General features: G+C 51.9%; 4 protein-coding genes across 4 annotated transcripts in view; 1 reads left to right on the top strand and 3 right to left on the bottom strand.

Moving 5' to 3' along the window:
- The first annotated feature begins 160 nt into the window (after window positions 1-160).
- LOC125957850 (mucin-19) lies at window positions 161-10,121 on the top strand. The gene is made up of 4 exons (XM_049690853.1): window positions 161-837; window positions 917-7,721; window positions 7,804-7,962; window positions 8,031-10,121. Exons 1-4 carry the CDS (start codon window positions 683-685, stop codon window positions 8,574-8,576), a joined length of 7,665 nt encoding a protein of 2,554 aa, XP_049546810.1. The 5' UTR covers window positions 161-682; the 3' UTR covers window positions 8,577-10,121.
- Window positions 10,122-10,257: 136 nt separating this feature from the next.
- Window positions 10,258-11,940, bottom strand: LOC125957877 (queuine tRNA-ribosyltransferase accessory subunit 2). Its single transcript, XM_049690894.1, has 3 exons — window positions 11,688-11,940; window positions 10,638-11,623; window positions 10,258-10,559 (listed from the first exon to the last, which is right to left on the bottom strand). Exons 1-3 carry the CDS (start codon window positions 11,802-11,804, stop codon window positions 10,331-10,333), a joined length of 1,332 nt encoding a protein of 443 aa, XP_049546851.1. The 5' UTR covers window positions 11,805-11,940; the 3' UTR covers window positions 10,258-10,330.
- A 64-nt stretch (window positions 11,941-12,004) lies between these two features.
- Window positions 12,005-14,939, bottom strand: LOC125957881 (syntaxin-7). Its single transcript, XM_049690898.1, has 6 exons — window positions 14,511-14,939; window positions 14,165-14,291; window positions 14,018-14,087; window positions 13,382-13,787; window positions 13,157-13,312; window positions 12,005-13,085 (listed from the first exon to the last, which is right to left on the bottom strand). The coding sequence occupies exons 2-6, from the start codon at window positions 14,289-14,291 to the stop codon at window positions 12,996-12,998; spliced, it is 849 nt and encodes a 282-aa protein (XP_049546855.1). The 5' UTR covers window positions 14,511-14,939; the 3' UTR covers window positions 12,005-12,995.
- Window positions 14,940-15,116: 177 nt separating this feature from the next.
- Window positions 15,117-15,603, bottom strand: part of LOC125957874 (nedd8-activating enzyme E1 regulatory subunit) — a 1,910-nt gene continuing 1,423 nt past the window's right edge. The window contains exon 3 of the mRNA XM_049690891.1: window positions 15,117-15,603. This exon is cut by the window's right edge and continues 287 nt beyond it. Coding sequence (XP_049546848.1) covers window positions 15,195-15,603 — 409 coding nt within the window. The 3' untranslated portion in view covers window positions 15,117-15,194.

Below are 15,603 nucleotides of genomic sequence, written 5' to 3' on the forward strand. Positions count from 1 at the left end.
TATTGTAACGTGAAAAATCTACTTCAGCTCACCGATTTAACGTACCTTGCTAAATTGCCATTCGTCGGAAGAAGTTGTTTAATTTCAAATTTTATTTTTTTGCGGTTTATGCAAACCTGTCACTGACGCTTGGCGACCAATGGCGTCATTGACAGCAGGCCGCCGCGAATCCTGACTTTTTCCATCGCCAGCAACTCGAACAAAGTAATTTTATCCTTTTTCCAAGTGCGGTACCAAATTGGTTGGTTGATTTTCTCATCGAAACGACGCACCAAATAGCCGGGGATTCAGTGAAAAGTGCGAAAAGTGCAGCGGGGTCGTGCAAAGTGCTCTAAATAAGATGAATCTAGCACGGCGTTGATGCTGGCTCGCGCGGTGACGAAGTGGTGGCGTTGGCGTTTTTATTTTTTTTGCAATTTTGGCCCCCCTTTCTCGCGTCATCTTTTGTCCGCGCGTTTATGTGCACTCCGAACATCGAATTTATCAATGTAATGCCGCAGCAGGGTAACTGCACCTCCGTTGGGCTGGTGTAGAAAGCCACAAAAGGCCTACACGGCAACAACAACAACACCGCGAACGGTAGGAGCGTATGCGGTATCGGCCAGACGTGTATCTTCCCCAGTGGTTCCTCGGATCGTTTGTGTTACCAGCTACAACTCGTGTGTGCCTGCGGTAGTGCATCATGGTGGTTTCCAAGGAAGGTAGAAGGCGACGCCGAGTCGCCGATCCTAGTCCCAGTCCTGCCGATACTAATGCAGCGCCAGCCAACACTAGTGTGACAACGAGCAGTACTACGCCTCCCGAGCGAGAGCTGTCCCCACCGGAAATACCGAAGCGGTAGGTTTCTTTCAATTTTCTGTGCCGCCTTTGGCATCCACTTCGCTCAGCACTTACTTACTATTCCTTTCGCTTCTAGGCCGAAGGTACATGCACAGCGCAAGTTCGCCCAGGGTCAGGGTACCACCTCGTCCGCCTATCTTAACTCCTACTCGTCTGCCCCGCCAACACCGGCTAAGGATGCAGCAGGGCGGCCGAACGCGAACGGTGGTAACGGTACCGCGCTAGCGCCGGGATCATCATCGGCACCCGGTTCGGCCAGTGGCACCGGTGCACCCGGTACGCCCGATGGTGTTACCCCAACGCAGCAAATGACCGAGCTGTTGCCCAATAAGCGGCCAAACACGGAAGATTTCCTTACCTTCGTGTGCTTCCATCGCACCTCTGCGTTGCCCCCGGCTTTGGATTTTTTCAACAAATCAGCTTCCTCCGGTGTTGCCGCTGCAGCTGCCTCTACCGGTGGTCGAGGCTCAAACTCTGTGGGCGGGACCAGCAGCTCACGAGTGACCGCGGCAGCAAAACGGAAAGAAGAAAAGACACCACCGAGCGCCACCAAAGAGATCGTCACAAAGAAGGGAGACCCATCATCACTAGCAGCATCGTCATCATCATCATCAGCTGCCGTTACCTCGGCAACGCCAGCGCCTGCTACGTACATGCCATTTGCGGTGCGCAAAAGGGCCGCCGAACCACCGGATGCTGAGTTGCGTTCCGATCGAAAGCAGCGATCCCAGGACAAGGTGCAAGCGTTGCGCAAAAAGTATCGCGATCAGCGCGTGGCCAAGCTTCGGGCAACGACCGGTAACACGAGGCCGGGTATACGTGGTGGACCCGCGGGGACGAAAACGCGATCCGCAGCAAGCCGTGAGCGGGAGAGCACGGACGAAGGAGAGGATGCCGGTGAAGGAGCCGCCGAAGAAGAGGTAGAAGAGGAGGAGGACGAAGAAGTCGATGCTGAGGTGGGGAAGGACTCCAAGAAGGCGAAGGAAGCTGTTAAACCGAGCCCTAAGGGAACAAATATCAAGCAGGAGTCGAAGGACTCGGAACCGGAGGCAGATGGTGTAAAGGATGGAGAGGCAGACGACAAACGACAGACAGGCGCTAAGCGAAAAAGTGGTCTCCGGAGTGGCAATAGTACCGTTCAATCCGTGACTCAATCGAAAGCAAACACTAAAGTAGTAACAGCCGTTGGCAAGGAGACGCCGAGAAAGGATCAACCAACAGCGGAAGACGGAAAAGGCAAAAAATCGATTAAAAAGGAGGAATCAGTCACTGAAGAAAGCCCCAAGGGTGGCGGTGGCGCAAAGAAGGGTAGCAAAGGCGAAGAAGCGGATGGTGGTAAGCGTACGACACGGTTGTCTGCATTACGGAATCCTACAAAAGCTACGAAAGAATCGAGCTCCGAAGATGATGAACCACTGTCACGAACGGTGCCGAGCAGCGATATCGATAAGCGATCACCGGTGGAGCTGGATTTGGGTAAAACCACGCGATCCGGTCGTAGCCGTAAATCGGATCCTACCGGAGGAGGTACGGCTGCCGGTAACCGAAGCGAGAAGAAGGACGCTGGCGAAACGCAAGACAAAAAGGCGCGCCGATCGGTATCCGTGCTCAGTCGACGATCGGACGTTAGCTCGCAACCGAATGACGCTGGCGGTGGTACCAACAGTTCGGCGAAAAATGTCCGTAGAGGGGAACCGAGAGCAAAGCAACAACGAACCACCACTGAGACGGCCGGGGATGGCATGAACCATGATTCGAAGGAGGAACCTTCAACGGAACCTTCTTCATCACCGACAGCCGCCACCGGTCGAAAGCAGCCAACCGGCGCACGGAAGAAACGTGAAACGGTAGCGAAAAGAGCGGCCATCACCCCGACAACATCGGAACCGACAGAATCACGTGAGCCGCCGGAGAGTGAAAAGCGACCGAACACGGTGGTCTCGAGCGCGGCCACTACCCCGGTGGAATTGCAGCAGAGTTCCGGTCGACCGTCGAGGAAAACGAAGGAAGCGGCCACACTTTATATGGAACTAATAGGCCGCAAGTTCAATCAGGATGACAAATCCGACGATGATGATGCCTCTTCGCTAGACAGTCTCGAGCTACCGAACGTACGCCGGTTGGAGCAGATGGAAAACGAGCTCAAAAAGGCGAATGCCGGTAAGAAGGAAGCCAAGGTAACGGCCGGTGCCGCCTCCACCGTCGTTACTGCGACGACGGTTGCTACCACCGGTGCCAGTGGAACGAAGAACGCGAAATCGAAGCAAACTGTGACGGGGGAAGAGGCTAAATCGAATCGACGCAAAACAAATGAGGCTCTCGTATCCAAAGGTGGCACAGGCGAAGATGAAACGGTGGGGAAGAAGTTGGAGAAAAGCTTCAGTGATTCCGACGAGGAACCGTTGGCCACTAAGTTTCAGCGGAAAAAGCAACCACAACAACGACAACCGACGGCGCAGGTAGGTGCAAAAGCAAAAGGAGCTAATGCTGCTGCAGCTGGTGGTGGAAAATCAGCAAAAAGTCCGGAAAGCAAAAAAGAGGAACTCTCGAACCAGCATCAGGCGGCACCACCAACCACACCAACCACCGGTTCAAGGGGCAAACGATCGACCGGACTCGCTTCATCGCCAGGGAAACAGAACGGAACGACACCACCTTTCACCGGTGGAGCAGTAGGCGCGGGAAGTGCAATGAAAACGCCAGTAAAAACTGGCGGTTCACGTGGTGCCACCAACAGTTCGAACCAGAACTCACCGGCTGCGACTCAGCCGATTTTGAATACCACCCAGGATCCACTGCGCAGTCCCGAGTCATCATCGACGAAGCTAAACCGTTCCGCCGACCACAATACCACGCTTCAATCGACGATCGTTGAGGCAAGCGAAAGTCCGACGAAAGTGATCCATCCGACGTTGCCAACTCCTCCTCTCCTTAATATACCGACCGTACCGGTACCGCTGAGCCGTACCGAGCCTCCACCGGGTTCACCGTTCACTCGGCAAATGGTTAAACCATCCGAGCTGATAGTACCCTCCGGTCCACTGAAAACTTCTCCACCGGGAACACTGACCGGGATTGGCTTCACTCCGGATATACCCTTCAACCGCACCGCAGGGAAGAGTGCGGAGCTGATAGCGCTCAGCAGCACGGACTTTATGAAGAGTTTTGAGGAGCATGCCGCAAGCGAAGCCGCCAAAGCGGCCACCAGCTCGCTGCTGGGTAATCTGCTCCCAAGTAAGGAGGAATCGGAAAAGATTTTCGGCATCGCTAGTGTCAGCTTGGCGCAAAGTTCGGGTCCGCTCGATACCAAGTGTACGCTGGGCAAGTGTGGATCGGTCCACAAGCCACCGCTGGGGCCGCCCGTACTGACCGAATCGCTGCTCGGCGGCCATTTGTCGCCGAGGGATCGTCGGAAGGCGAAAGTGAACATGACTCATGAACAGATACAGCGGTGGATCGATGAATCGTCCTGGTCCCCGATTGAGGACGATCTGCGCGAGGAACCGGAGATCTCGAGTGCGTCCATGAGCCGCACACCTCCGCCACCGGGTCAAACGGCCTGGGATCGGTTAACTGCATCGGAATCGAACAATCTAAATGTACCGACGGTAGTGTCCACACCGGTCACAACACCGACAACCAGCGGTTTGGTAACATCCACTCCCGTCACCAGCACACCCGTCGCAAATGCCGGTACCGGTGAAGAGATAAATGGAACCAAGACGTCAGCAGCAACAATGGTCACCCAAAGCTCACCACAGGCCACCACGGTCGGAGGAGCGATCGCACCGAAACCGACCTCGGAACTACTTGCACCGAAAGCTATAGCATCACCACCAGTCGCCACTGGTGGCCGGGGAAGCGGGAAAGGCAACGAACGGGAATCACCATTGGTTACCATAGCTACCCCGGCCGGAGGTGAAACATCCGAGGCAAATGTCACCTCTACCACGGTCGGTGGTAAGCGTGAAGCGAAGGAGTCGGAAAATCAACGAAAAAAACTGAAACCGAACCCAACGGCTACCGCTGCCGCGGCGACTACAACACCAACGGCATCACAAACACCATCCAAATCGCAATCACCGGCCACCACGCCGACTGATCGTAAGCCAATCTATCGCACGGCAACCGGACGCACTCCGGTGTACAAACAGCAACAGGCTCAGCAGCAGCAGCAGCAGCAGCAGCAACAACAACAACAACAACAACAACAACAAGACACTACTGCTGCATCTAAGTACCAACAATCCCAGCAGGCGACGAGCGTTGCTGCTCAACCAAACCACCACCAAAGTGTACCATCGGCGAACACAACGAACACGAAGATGACGACGGGAGCATCGCAGATGGCCGCGATAGCAGCTAGCGCCAGCAATAAGTTCGGTGCGTTCTCACCCGTTAACGAACCGAGCGTCTATTCGTTCGACAATGAAGATCAATTCATGCCAGTAGCGACACCTTTCCGGCGGCAGCATGGGCGCCGCGAGTCGTGCAATTCATCTGCTCGCGACGACCCAGCTGGCGGTCCATCGGCGTGTATCAAACGCGAACCCGCGCCTACTGCTGCATCTTCCGAGGAGTCGAAAGCAGCAATAACAGCAGCAGCAGGGGCAATTGGTGGAGCTGTTGGTGATTCAGGGTTTCAGAAACCACCACTCGTTAGCACCGCTACGGCTGGAGGTTCTACCAAAGGACAACCATCGGTCAGTGCAAGCATGCAACCAAATACTACGGACAATCGTAAATCGGCCGATACCGGCGGCAGGGCTAGCCGCTCCTCCGCAACGGCGGTTGCCTTGCAGGACGATACCGATAAGCTTTCCAAGACATCGACTGGAACGGGGCGTAGTCGTGAAGGGCCCGCAGCTGGAGTGAAGCTAGAACCCGAAGCACCGACGGATGATAGTGAAGCGGAAGGTCAAACGTTTTATATTCCCCTGCAAGGGCCCACCTCAACCGGTGCTGCTGGTGCGAAACCGGATCAACTGATACAGGGTGTGGCGGTCAAGCTCGGTACCGAGGGACCGGATGGACCGAACCAGCGTGTAATCATGCACGCGAAGCTGGTGACCAAGGCGGAAATGGGAACAAATCCGACCACGCTGCCTGAGTCGATGAATGTGCAGGAGCTGGTAAAAAGCCTCACGGCACAGGTGGGATTAGCTGGAGCTGGCGCTGCATCCTTGGGTAAGGATGCGGGAATCATCTCCAAGCTGATGCCGATCGGTGCCATTCAACCACGCTTTAAAGCAACCGAAGGTGGTGCCTCTGCAGCACCGGTGGAACAACGTTCCGAAGGACGAAGCAGTGTCGAACCGGTGCCTCGTCCCGGTGGTCTCTCGCGGATCAATTCCAACTCGTCACTATCATCTTCGCAGCGATCCAAACCGACGACCGGTAAAGCGATTGCGACGACATCAGCGGTTAAACAGCAACTGCCGCCGGCAAACCTACCCCAAGCGGACAACAGTACAGCGTTCCCGAGGCGTGATGAACCCGCCCAGATGGTAGAAGCACCTGTGTTTCGGCCGAGCGAGAAAGAGTTCCAGGATCCGCTCGAGTACATTGAGCGTATCGCGCCCGTCGCGTCCCGGTTCGGCATTTGTCGTATCATTCCTCCGGCCAGTTTTAAACCGGAGTGCCGCATTGCGGATGATATGCGCTTCATGGCGTACAACCAGTACGTGCACAAGATGCTGCACCGGTGGGGCCCGAGCGCGAAAGAGTACGCCGCCATTAAGAAGTATTTGGCCACGCAGAGCATCAACCTGCAGTCGCCACCGGTGATCGGTGGGATGGAGGTGGATCTGCCGCGCCTCTACCACACGGTACAGGAGCTGGGCGGATTAAAGGAGGTGATCGAGAAGAAGCGATGGGCCCGCGTGGCGGAGGATATGTGCATTCCGAAGGCTGCCCACGATCGCGTCTCGAAGCTTGACGACATCTACTGCAAGTATCTGCTACCGTACGATACGCTGTCCCACGGCGAGCGCCAGAAACTGTTCGACGAGGTTGAGGCGGATTGGGCGAAGCGGGAAGCGAAGGCGCGCCGCAATGCGGACAAGGGTGTCGACTCGGATATCCGTACCAGCGGTGAATCGGACGATGACGAGGAGGGTGAATCGAACGAGGATGAGGATGAAGAGGACGAAGACGAGTGTACGATGGAGTGCATCGTAAAGGGACGGAACATGCCGCTGAAGGAGTTTTTCCGCATCGCGCGCAACACGATGTCACTGTGGTTCCGCAGTGGTGAACCGACGGTCCAGGAGATCGAGGCCGAGTACTGGCGGCATGTGGCGGTTCGTGATAGCCACGTTTGCGTTCACTCCGGTTCCATCGATTCCAGTGCGCTGGGCTTTGGCTTTCCGAGCCCGAAGGTGAAGGGATCGTCCTGTGCCAAACACCCTTGGAATCTGAAGGTTCTGACCAATAACAATGGCTCGATACTGCGCTCGTTGGGTCCGGTGATGGGCATCACGATACCGACGCTACATGTAGGCATGCTGTTCAGTGCTTGCTGCTGGTACCGCGACCCGCATGGCCTGCCCTGGATCGAGTATTTGCACACCGGAGCGAATAAGATCTGGTACGGTGTGCCGGATGAACAGAATGCTAACTTCCGGGCTGCGCTAACCGTGCTCGTACCGACGCACTGTCAGAACAAAACCATCTGGCTACCGTGCGATACGGCCATGGTACCACCGCACATGCTGACCGATCGGAGCGTTTCGCTGTGCCGAACCGAGCAACAACCGGGCCAGTTCGTTGTGGTCTTCCCACGGGCGTACACTTCCAGCCTGTGCACTGGGTATGCCGTTTCGGAGAGCGTTTACTTCGCCACCAATAGCTGGCTTGATACGGCTAAGGACGATTTCCGGGTAAGTCCCCGAGATGGATGATGCAGCAATGGATCATTCAGCGTACAGTGTTGTTGACGTTGTGCGTCTCTTTCCTTTTCAGGATATACAGGAAAGCTGTGAACCGACCATGTTTTCCGTGGAGCAGCTGCTCTTTGCAATCGCCAATGATCAGCGCAGCAATCCGGATACGCTCGCACAAGCCTATCCGATGATTGTTGATTTCTACGAAAAAGAGAAGCAACAGCGACAGGCGCTCAAGGTAAGAGGGTTCACCGCAAAAAATCTAAAACCAACGGATAATGATTATTCATTTTTTCCTTGTTTAAGGATCACGGTGTGACGCAGTCCGAGAAAATCGAATCGAAGAAGAAAACCGTCTCGTTGGATGAGTTTGAGTGTGAAACATGTCGTGCCAATCTGTACCTGTCGCTGGTTAAGGTTAAGGTAACGGCTGACGAGGACGATAAGGAGGACGAAGCGGGTGGCAGCAATTCGGCCGATGAAGAGGAGGAAGAGCGACTCTACTGTCTGAAGCACGCGATCAAGTATCTCGCCGACGGTCAGCTGCAGACGAAACATTGCCGGCTAGCGTACACCTACTCGCTGGAGGAGATCGATGAGGTGCTGAAGAGGATGCAGGATCGCATCGCTAGCCGTAAGTCGATCAAATCGAGTGCTGCCAGTAGTAATGCCGGTGGTGGCGGCGGTGTTAGTGGAGGTGGTGCTGGAGCTGGTGCTGCAGCTACAGGAAGTGCGAGCGGCGGTGCCGGTCGTGGAAAATCGACGCTAAATCTCGCATCCACCTCATCGCAATCATCTTACCAGGCACCAACTCACAGTAAATTTTCCGGAATGGCAACCATGTTGAAGTAGAGGTCGTCGTCTTGTGTCCGATGTAATCTCTCTTCTCGAGCGGCGGTGGCGACGACGGCACTGCCATGTGCAATGGAACAACGGTTTCTAAGTTTAAAGGTCGCGCCGGTAAGGCGCCGCGTCAACGCAATCTTTTTAAATCCCATCACAAACCCAGCACAGGCAGCCACTAGTTTCGCTGATAGCATATCAAGATTCCAAGATTCGAGAAACTCGATACCATTTCTAGGTTTTAATATTATGTGTCAAGCTTGCGTTTACATTACCACATTCGTCTTGTGGTCTACACATCACAGTATTGCAATATTAGCTACCCATCATCACCAGAATCTGTCAAGATAGCGAATTATCTAACTGATAATCTCCACGTATTTGTCTCTATCTAGGTTAACCGGCGGTAGAGGATTGAAAAGGTATGCTTCTTCTTTCATATGAGACGATCAGAGAGGGTATACAATACTTTGCAAGCGAAATGCGTCGTTTCCTTTTGATTCGCAAAATCAACTCCCTCGTGAGAGAATGGTAGAAGGCTTTAGCGATCATATAGTGACTGGGGCGGAGGCAACATACCGCTTATAAGGCAGCAAGAAACGTTTCGCTAAGAGCGTACGCTGTAACAAGTAGACTAATCGGTGAAGAAAGACTTGCTTCCTACCCATACGGTACAGCGTGAACGTGCGTATAATCGCAATCAATTCTATAATAGCGTTACCCTTTGAGGTTTGTTTTTTTGTTGTGTAGAGAGCAATTCATGAAAGGAGATTCTTTTCTATTCCTACTAATCGATCGTGTGTTTACTTCGGTCGGACACCAATTTACGTTTCACGCCCTCTTTCGCTAGCTGAGAGTAAGTAGGACTATGCTTTTCATTTAATCCTTTTTCTTTAGGAAGCGGCCTCGATTGTAGACTCCCCTTCCATTCCAAATGTAAATGTGTGTACGTGTGTTAAAGAATGAGTGTGCGTGTATGTGTGTATGTGTGTCTGTTTGTGTACTAAGAGGACATGGTAGGAGGTGGAATCGCTTATGGTTGCAAGTCTATCCCAAGATGTTTATGTGTTGCGATACTGGATGCTCTAGTGACTTGTAGCCAATCAGATCGAACGTCGAACGGCATAGCTAAGCGTGATACGATGAAAACACAATACAAACTCCCCAAGAACTTGGCGGTTTATTCTTCAATCGAGAACACACAACCGTATAACTAGACACAGAGGTGATGCACAGATGGAGCGATAGAAAGCAAAAATAATGAATGCAGATTAAAAATTTATTTACCTCCAACATTTCGGACAAAACGGTGCACCGTTTGGAACCTAGACAGCTTAAGGAGATCGAAAGTAATAGTCACCACAGCGTCAAATGTGGAATGGAGTGATTGAGAATACATGTTTAGAGATAGAATTCCCTATATAGCGGCGATTTATATAATTTTCGTTGTGTTTTTATAGCTGAAAAGAAACGGGAGAATCTTCATTTAAAAAGAAGACGACGGCCAAATCGAAGAGTATAATAAGACACCTGGAAGCGACGCAACCGTGGTAGAGGCAGGCCAAGTATGAAGGTGCAGCGCTAGAACAGGAGACTCATTCTTTCTGATAAATGGCGCCAATCATTAATTGATCATTTTATCATTAATTGTTGCTAAACGAATAAGCAATAGCCATTAATAATTTAGGTTTGAATATGTATTACAGTATATTGGACACGCATGTCGTTGTTATCTTGCGCGGTCCCAGTACCAGTAATCGTCACTAAGATCGTTGCTTTTTCGCCAGCTTCTCTTCTAGATCCACGGCAGGCTCCTCAGGTGGTGTTGCTTCCTTTCTCCCCATCGGTATCGCCTGCTTTTTATCTTCCTTCTCCACATACGGCGGAAGGGTGCGTTGAAGCGATAGATGTTCCCTCAATTGCGGCAGCGTGTCCTGGGCTACGTGATGTCGAATGGTTTTGAAGAACTCCATATAGTGATGTAGGTTGTGGCTAACGGATGGAAAGAAAACATTTTAGAAACATTCCTGACGCGGGAGCTCAAAACTTCTGTATTGGAGCGTGCCATACATCATAAGTAGAATCGGTCCGAGCATCTCGCGCGTGTTGTATAGATGGTGAACGTACGCTTTGGAATGTTTCTGGCACGTGTAGCAGCTGCATCCGGCCAGCAGAGGACTAAAATCTTCGGCCCATCGCGTATCCGTAGTGTCCAGTTCCGTGGTGTGTTGGCTGGATTCCTGCTGCTCTTCCGCTTCCGGCGCGGACACATTGAACGAAAAGATGAGCGCCCGGTGCTGCTGAGCTGCCTTCAGATACACGTAGCTTGTATCGAACACGTCCACCCCGGCAGACACGAGTTCGAGCACCACGGTCGGATCGTACGCACCGAAGCAGAGCCGTACCCGTTCCTCTGGCAGTGCCTTACAGACGGGCGTTACGATCGGCAGGATGGTCTCGCTGGTTATTCTCGAAACGAGGCTCGGATCGTACGTGTGCAATCCTTCGATCAGATAACCAGCGAAATCGTGCTCCGTCTGTCGCAGCCACTCGATCGCCTTCTCGCGCAACTTCTCACTGTACCCGCCAACGACGGGAGCAATCAGACTGGTGTGGTGGCCGCTAAGCTTCTCCGATTTACGGTGCCACTCGAGACACTCTTGAACGAGCGTTTCTGTACGTTCCACCGATTTTTGTTCCCGTTTCTTCGAGCAGCCGAGCTCCGTGTCCCCATCGTACAGTGGGACGTATAGATCGGGCTGAAACGTTTCGACGAGACGCATGTACGCGTCCACCTTCACGGTGCGCCGCCCACAGCGTGTATAGATCGGTACGGCATCACGCTCCGGTACACCGGAAACGGGCACTTCGGAGGGATCGCGTAGCACCAGCATGCTGACCGCATCGTTCTGGACCACGAATTGACCGAGCGTCTTCTGGCACCCCTGTACCGCTTCCTGCATGTGTATCGTGTTGGAAATGCTCATCTGCAGGAACTGGGGTGCACTGGAAAGCTGCTGCAGGACTTCTTTGCTCACATGCGGAACACTGCCACCCTGTGGAACGAGATAATGCGCGCCACATGAGCTTTGCGGTGACTCATTCGATTCGTTTAGTTACCTTCGTGTGGAATATTAATCCTGGTGTCTGTAGTGCCACGTTCGGTAGACGCTCCAAGCCATTCCAGAGGCCAAGGCGGCCGGAACATTTCGTTACGGTGTTTAGCGTGAATTTCATCCTTTTAAACGCCGGTTTCTGGGGAAGGGGGGAATGCGGGTTTTTCTCGTGCTGTGACAACCGTCGTTAACCCTTGACGGCGCTGAGAGTCCTGCTCTGTGATGCTAGATCCACAAGGCAAACTCGTGACCTACTTTTTAAAATTTCCTTTTGGCCATTTCGAATTGAAAAAATTGGATTTTACAACCACAAATGCCGGCTTCGGTGTGACTATATAATTTATTGTTATTCATCTGCGTCTTCGTTGCTTCCACAGAAATACCGACGATATAATATAATGTACTTTTTGCTATGAAACATTCACTCTACTCCATCTACACCTCGTAGGTCCATCCTATGCCCACCCGCCTAGAAGTGTCTGTTTCGTTTTTCGTTTCTTGGTTTTTTTGCCGCCGTGTGGCTCTCCTACTGTTGCTGCTGCTGCTGCTGTCGAACTAAGTATCGTGCTACCAAGTACAACACAACACAAGAGGGCAATCCCACTCTGGATTTGCTTGCTTAAAACAATCACCTCACCATTGCTTTCGATCTCGATTCGGTTCTCTTCTCCGCTATCCGTATCACAGGCGAGATGTCCGTGCTGCTGTTGCTGCTGCTGCTAATGGTAGCCCAACCATCAACGGCCTATTCCATTCATTCATTGCGGGTGATAGTGTTAACCCCTTCCTATCTTTGTGATTCTCTCCTCCAAATGGTAGTTGCATCTAATTTTACAAACTAAATATAATATCCATCGTCCACTTACATCAACTGATTCTTTAGAAGCTACAGTGTTCTATGGTGAGAGAGTAAAGATGAAATTGCCCTTCGGACGGTTCTGCAGATGAGAGAGATTTCGTGCAGCAGTGATAAATTAAAGGGACACAGACACGTGCGACACGACTGCGACACTGTTCTGGGCAGCTGGGATGACCCTTGCCACGAGCCAGCAAGCTAAGACTATGATCAGTCGAATCTTTGATCAAATTAAAGTGGTGGTGCTGCTGCAACAGGTTGTGGTTTGACGTTGGAATGATTTTTTGCTGATTACCACCAAGTTGGTAATTTAGGTGCTCACAGATCTCTCTCTCTCTCTCTCTCTCTCTCTCTCTCTCTCTCTCTCTCTCTCTCTTTCTCTTTCTCTCTCTCTCTCTCTCTCTCTCTCTCTCTCTCTTTCTCTTTACTCTCTCACAAACCACCAGTTCCTCACACTTAGTGTTTCAGTATAATAATGAGAATTATGAATGCTAGTATTGCCGCTGCTATCAGTGCCAGGATGAGCTTCTTCTTGCGCGCTTTGTTCTGAAGGAAAGATAACAATAATTAAACGTGTAGTTAGCAGAGAAACGAGGTTTCCGGCATGTTTCTTTTACCTGATAATGGCTCGCCTGCTTCAGCTGCTGTACACCTTCCGAGACGAACACGCTGGTCTGTTCCACGGACGCCTCGATCGAATCCACTTGATGGCTCTGTTCGTACACGAGCGCACCGAGCTTCTTGTAGATCTCGTTCACGCTCACAATGTTTTCCTGAAGACAAGAACACCATCAAGGAATAGATTAACAATTTGATGGAACACCCAAAGGATCCTCGATTACCTCCAGCTCCCGAATCGTACGCTCCTGATCTTCGAGCGCCTGCAGATCGATCTCCTCCTGCAGCTGCTGCTGCGTTTGACCCCGTGATCCAGTGATGAAGTTATCCTCGAACATCGATCCCGTGCTCGTGTTACTGTTTGCCGTATTGTTCGTGCTAGATTGGTTCGATCGAGGGGCCGGTTTGTGGAGGACCGCACCACTTGCTTGCCGTGCCTGTCGAACAGCATTTTTCTCCAGATCAACCGTTTTACGCTGTACCGCCTGGAATGCCGTTAGGGCGGCCGTAAACTCATCCACCAACCGATCGCACTGTATCTTCAGATGCCGCTCTTTGCAGTTGGCCAGATCGTTCAGTTGGCTGGTGGTGTCCGTGATCAGCTGCTGAGTGTACGATCGTATTTGATGACTGTGAAGAAACAGCGAGAAAGAATGCAAATTGTGGTAACGTTAAAAACCGCAACGCAAGCGCTTTCACGCGAAGGATCGAACATTTCGTTGCCCCTTAAAGGCGGCAGAACGGTTTAAGTGGGGCAAGGGGGATTAAAACAGAAAACAAAGCTTGGTATTTGTTTTGTCATCTGAGATAAGATAGCAATAAGCGGGAGGGGGCTCGGTTGATGCCATCGTTATGCTTACAGCTGTTGTTTCAGTTCCGGCGAATCCTGAGCTGTGCCGAACTGATTGACCTTACGCTGCATAGAGGAAACTGTGGGGAGGAGAATACAAAACAGATCAAGTGTCAAGTAGATGCAGAAGCCATATAACAGCTCAGATGCTACTTACCATTCTGCAGGATCTTCTGAATGCTGGACACTACGATCTGGGCGGTCCGTTGAAAGTCTGCCTCGCTGGTGATGTTCGATTGGCCACCGGGGGCAGCCCCGCTGCTTTCGAACGACGCGTAACTCATCTGCAAAACGAAAGCGATAAGGTTCTACTGAGCGAGACAATTTCACGGATGTTACGCCGCTTGCTGCGTTCGCTACACTACACTACTTGATAGGTACTACGCTCCATATGAAATACGGAAAACGCAGAATGATAATTTGATTAGGAGCGACATTCGCCGGAGGGAAAGGACGAATTATGAATCATCCATAAGCTCCCACGGGATCCCGAACATTCGTACCTTGGTGTGCTGTGTGGTGCTTGGCTACTGCTGGAGAGTTGGGCTGGTTTCTATTTTCGGATCGGTCGGTGGCTCTCCCTCGCACCCCACCGATTATGCACACGCAATCTGGAACTGGTTACGGAAACTCAGAATGCGAGCGTCAAAACGATCGTTGAAACAACAAAATTCCTTCGGAATCTCATGCATACACCAGATAAAACACACAAAAGATGAGTCACTACCCCACTGCCCCTGTCTGCTCTGTTTTGGGGAGTCGTCGTTGTTCTGTTCAGGAACACATCCGCTCCCGGCACGAGGTGTTACCACTTTGTTAACTAGGAACCTGCAGTAACTAAAACACTATCCAGCGCGATAAAAGGATGATAAGGAAGGAATTGCGACCAGATTTTCGATCGGGGAAAAGGACAACACACAACGGGAATTCGTCCGCCCACCACTGTCAGGGTTGTCCAGCCCGCGTTTATACGAGTACGGTTTCGAGCTGGTTTCAACGTTTCTTAAGCGTATTCCAGTTCGGGAAAATATTTTTTAATTTCTGAAAAAACATCAAAGTTACCTCGAATATTGACCAATAATTTTGAATATATTTTTATTATTAGCCAACCATACTCTCCAAGCAGAGCCTACTTCGATTCCATCGATTGAACCGTCTCACAGCTGTAAATGGGATTCTCTAGAGATCTACAACTTGAACACTTCCGTCTGCGATGTCGATCCATCGTACAGGAAGGTATTGTCCAGCGGTCGGTACTGCTTCGTGATGAGCTTAATCAATTCGTGGGCAATGCAACCTCCCAGATACCCGGAGATACTGTGTATCTCCGCCCCACCGTAACGGCATATTTCGTACGCCAGATCGTCGCTGATCGGTGTACCGATGCCCAGATCCGCGAGCATCTTGCTAGCCAGACTCTTTATGCGCGAAGTGTCCGATTCTGCCTCACTTTCGCCCGGTGCACAACCATACTCGGCCTGAAACCGATCGAGAGCCCGCAAAACCACATAGTGCGCCATCAACGAGCTGGGTGTTTCGAGTCCACTGGCGATGCTGACGGCTCGGTAACCCTTGTCAAACTCGTCGGCAATCTTG

The sequence above is a fragment of the Anopheles darlingi genome, chromosome 3 (genome assembly GCF_943734745.1).
Source record: "Anopheles darlingi chromosome 3, idAnoDarlMG_H_01, whole genome shotgun sequence".
Classification (NCBI taxonomy): Eukaryota; Metazoa; Arthropoda; class Insecta; order Diptera; family Culicidae; genus Anopheles; species Anopheles darlingi.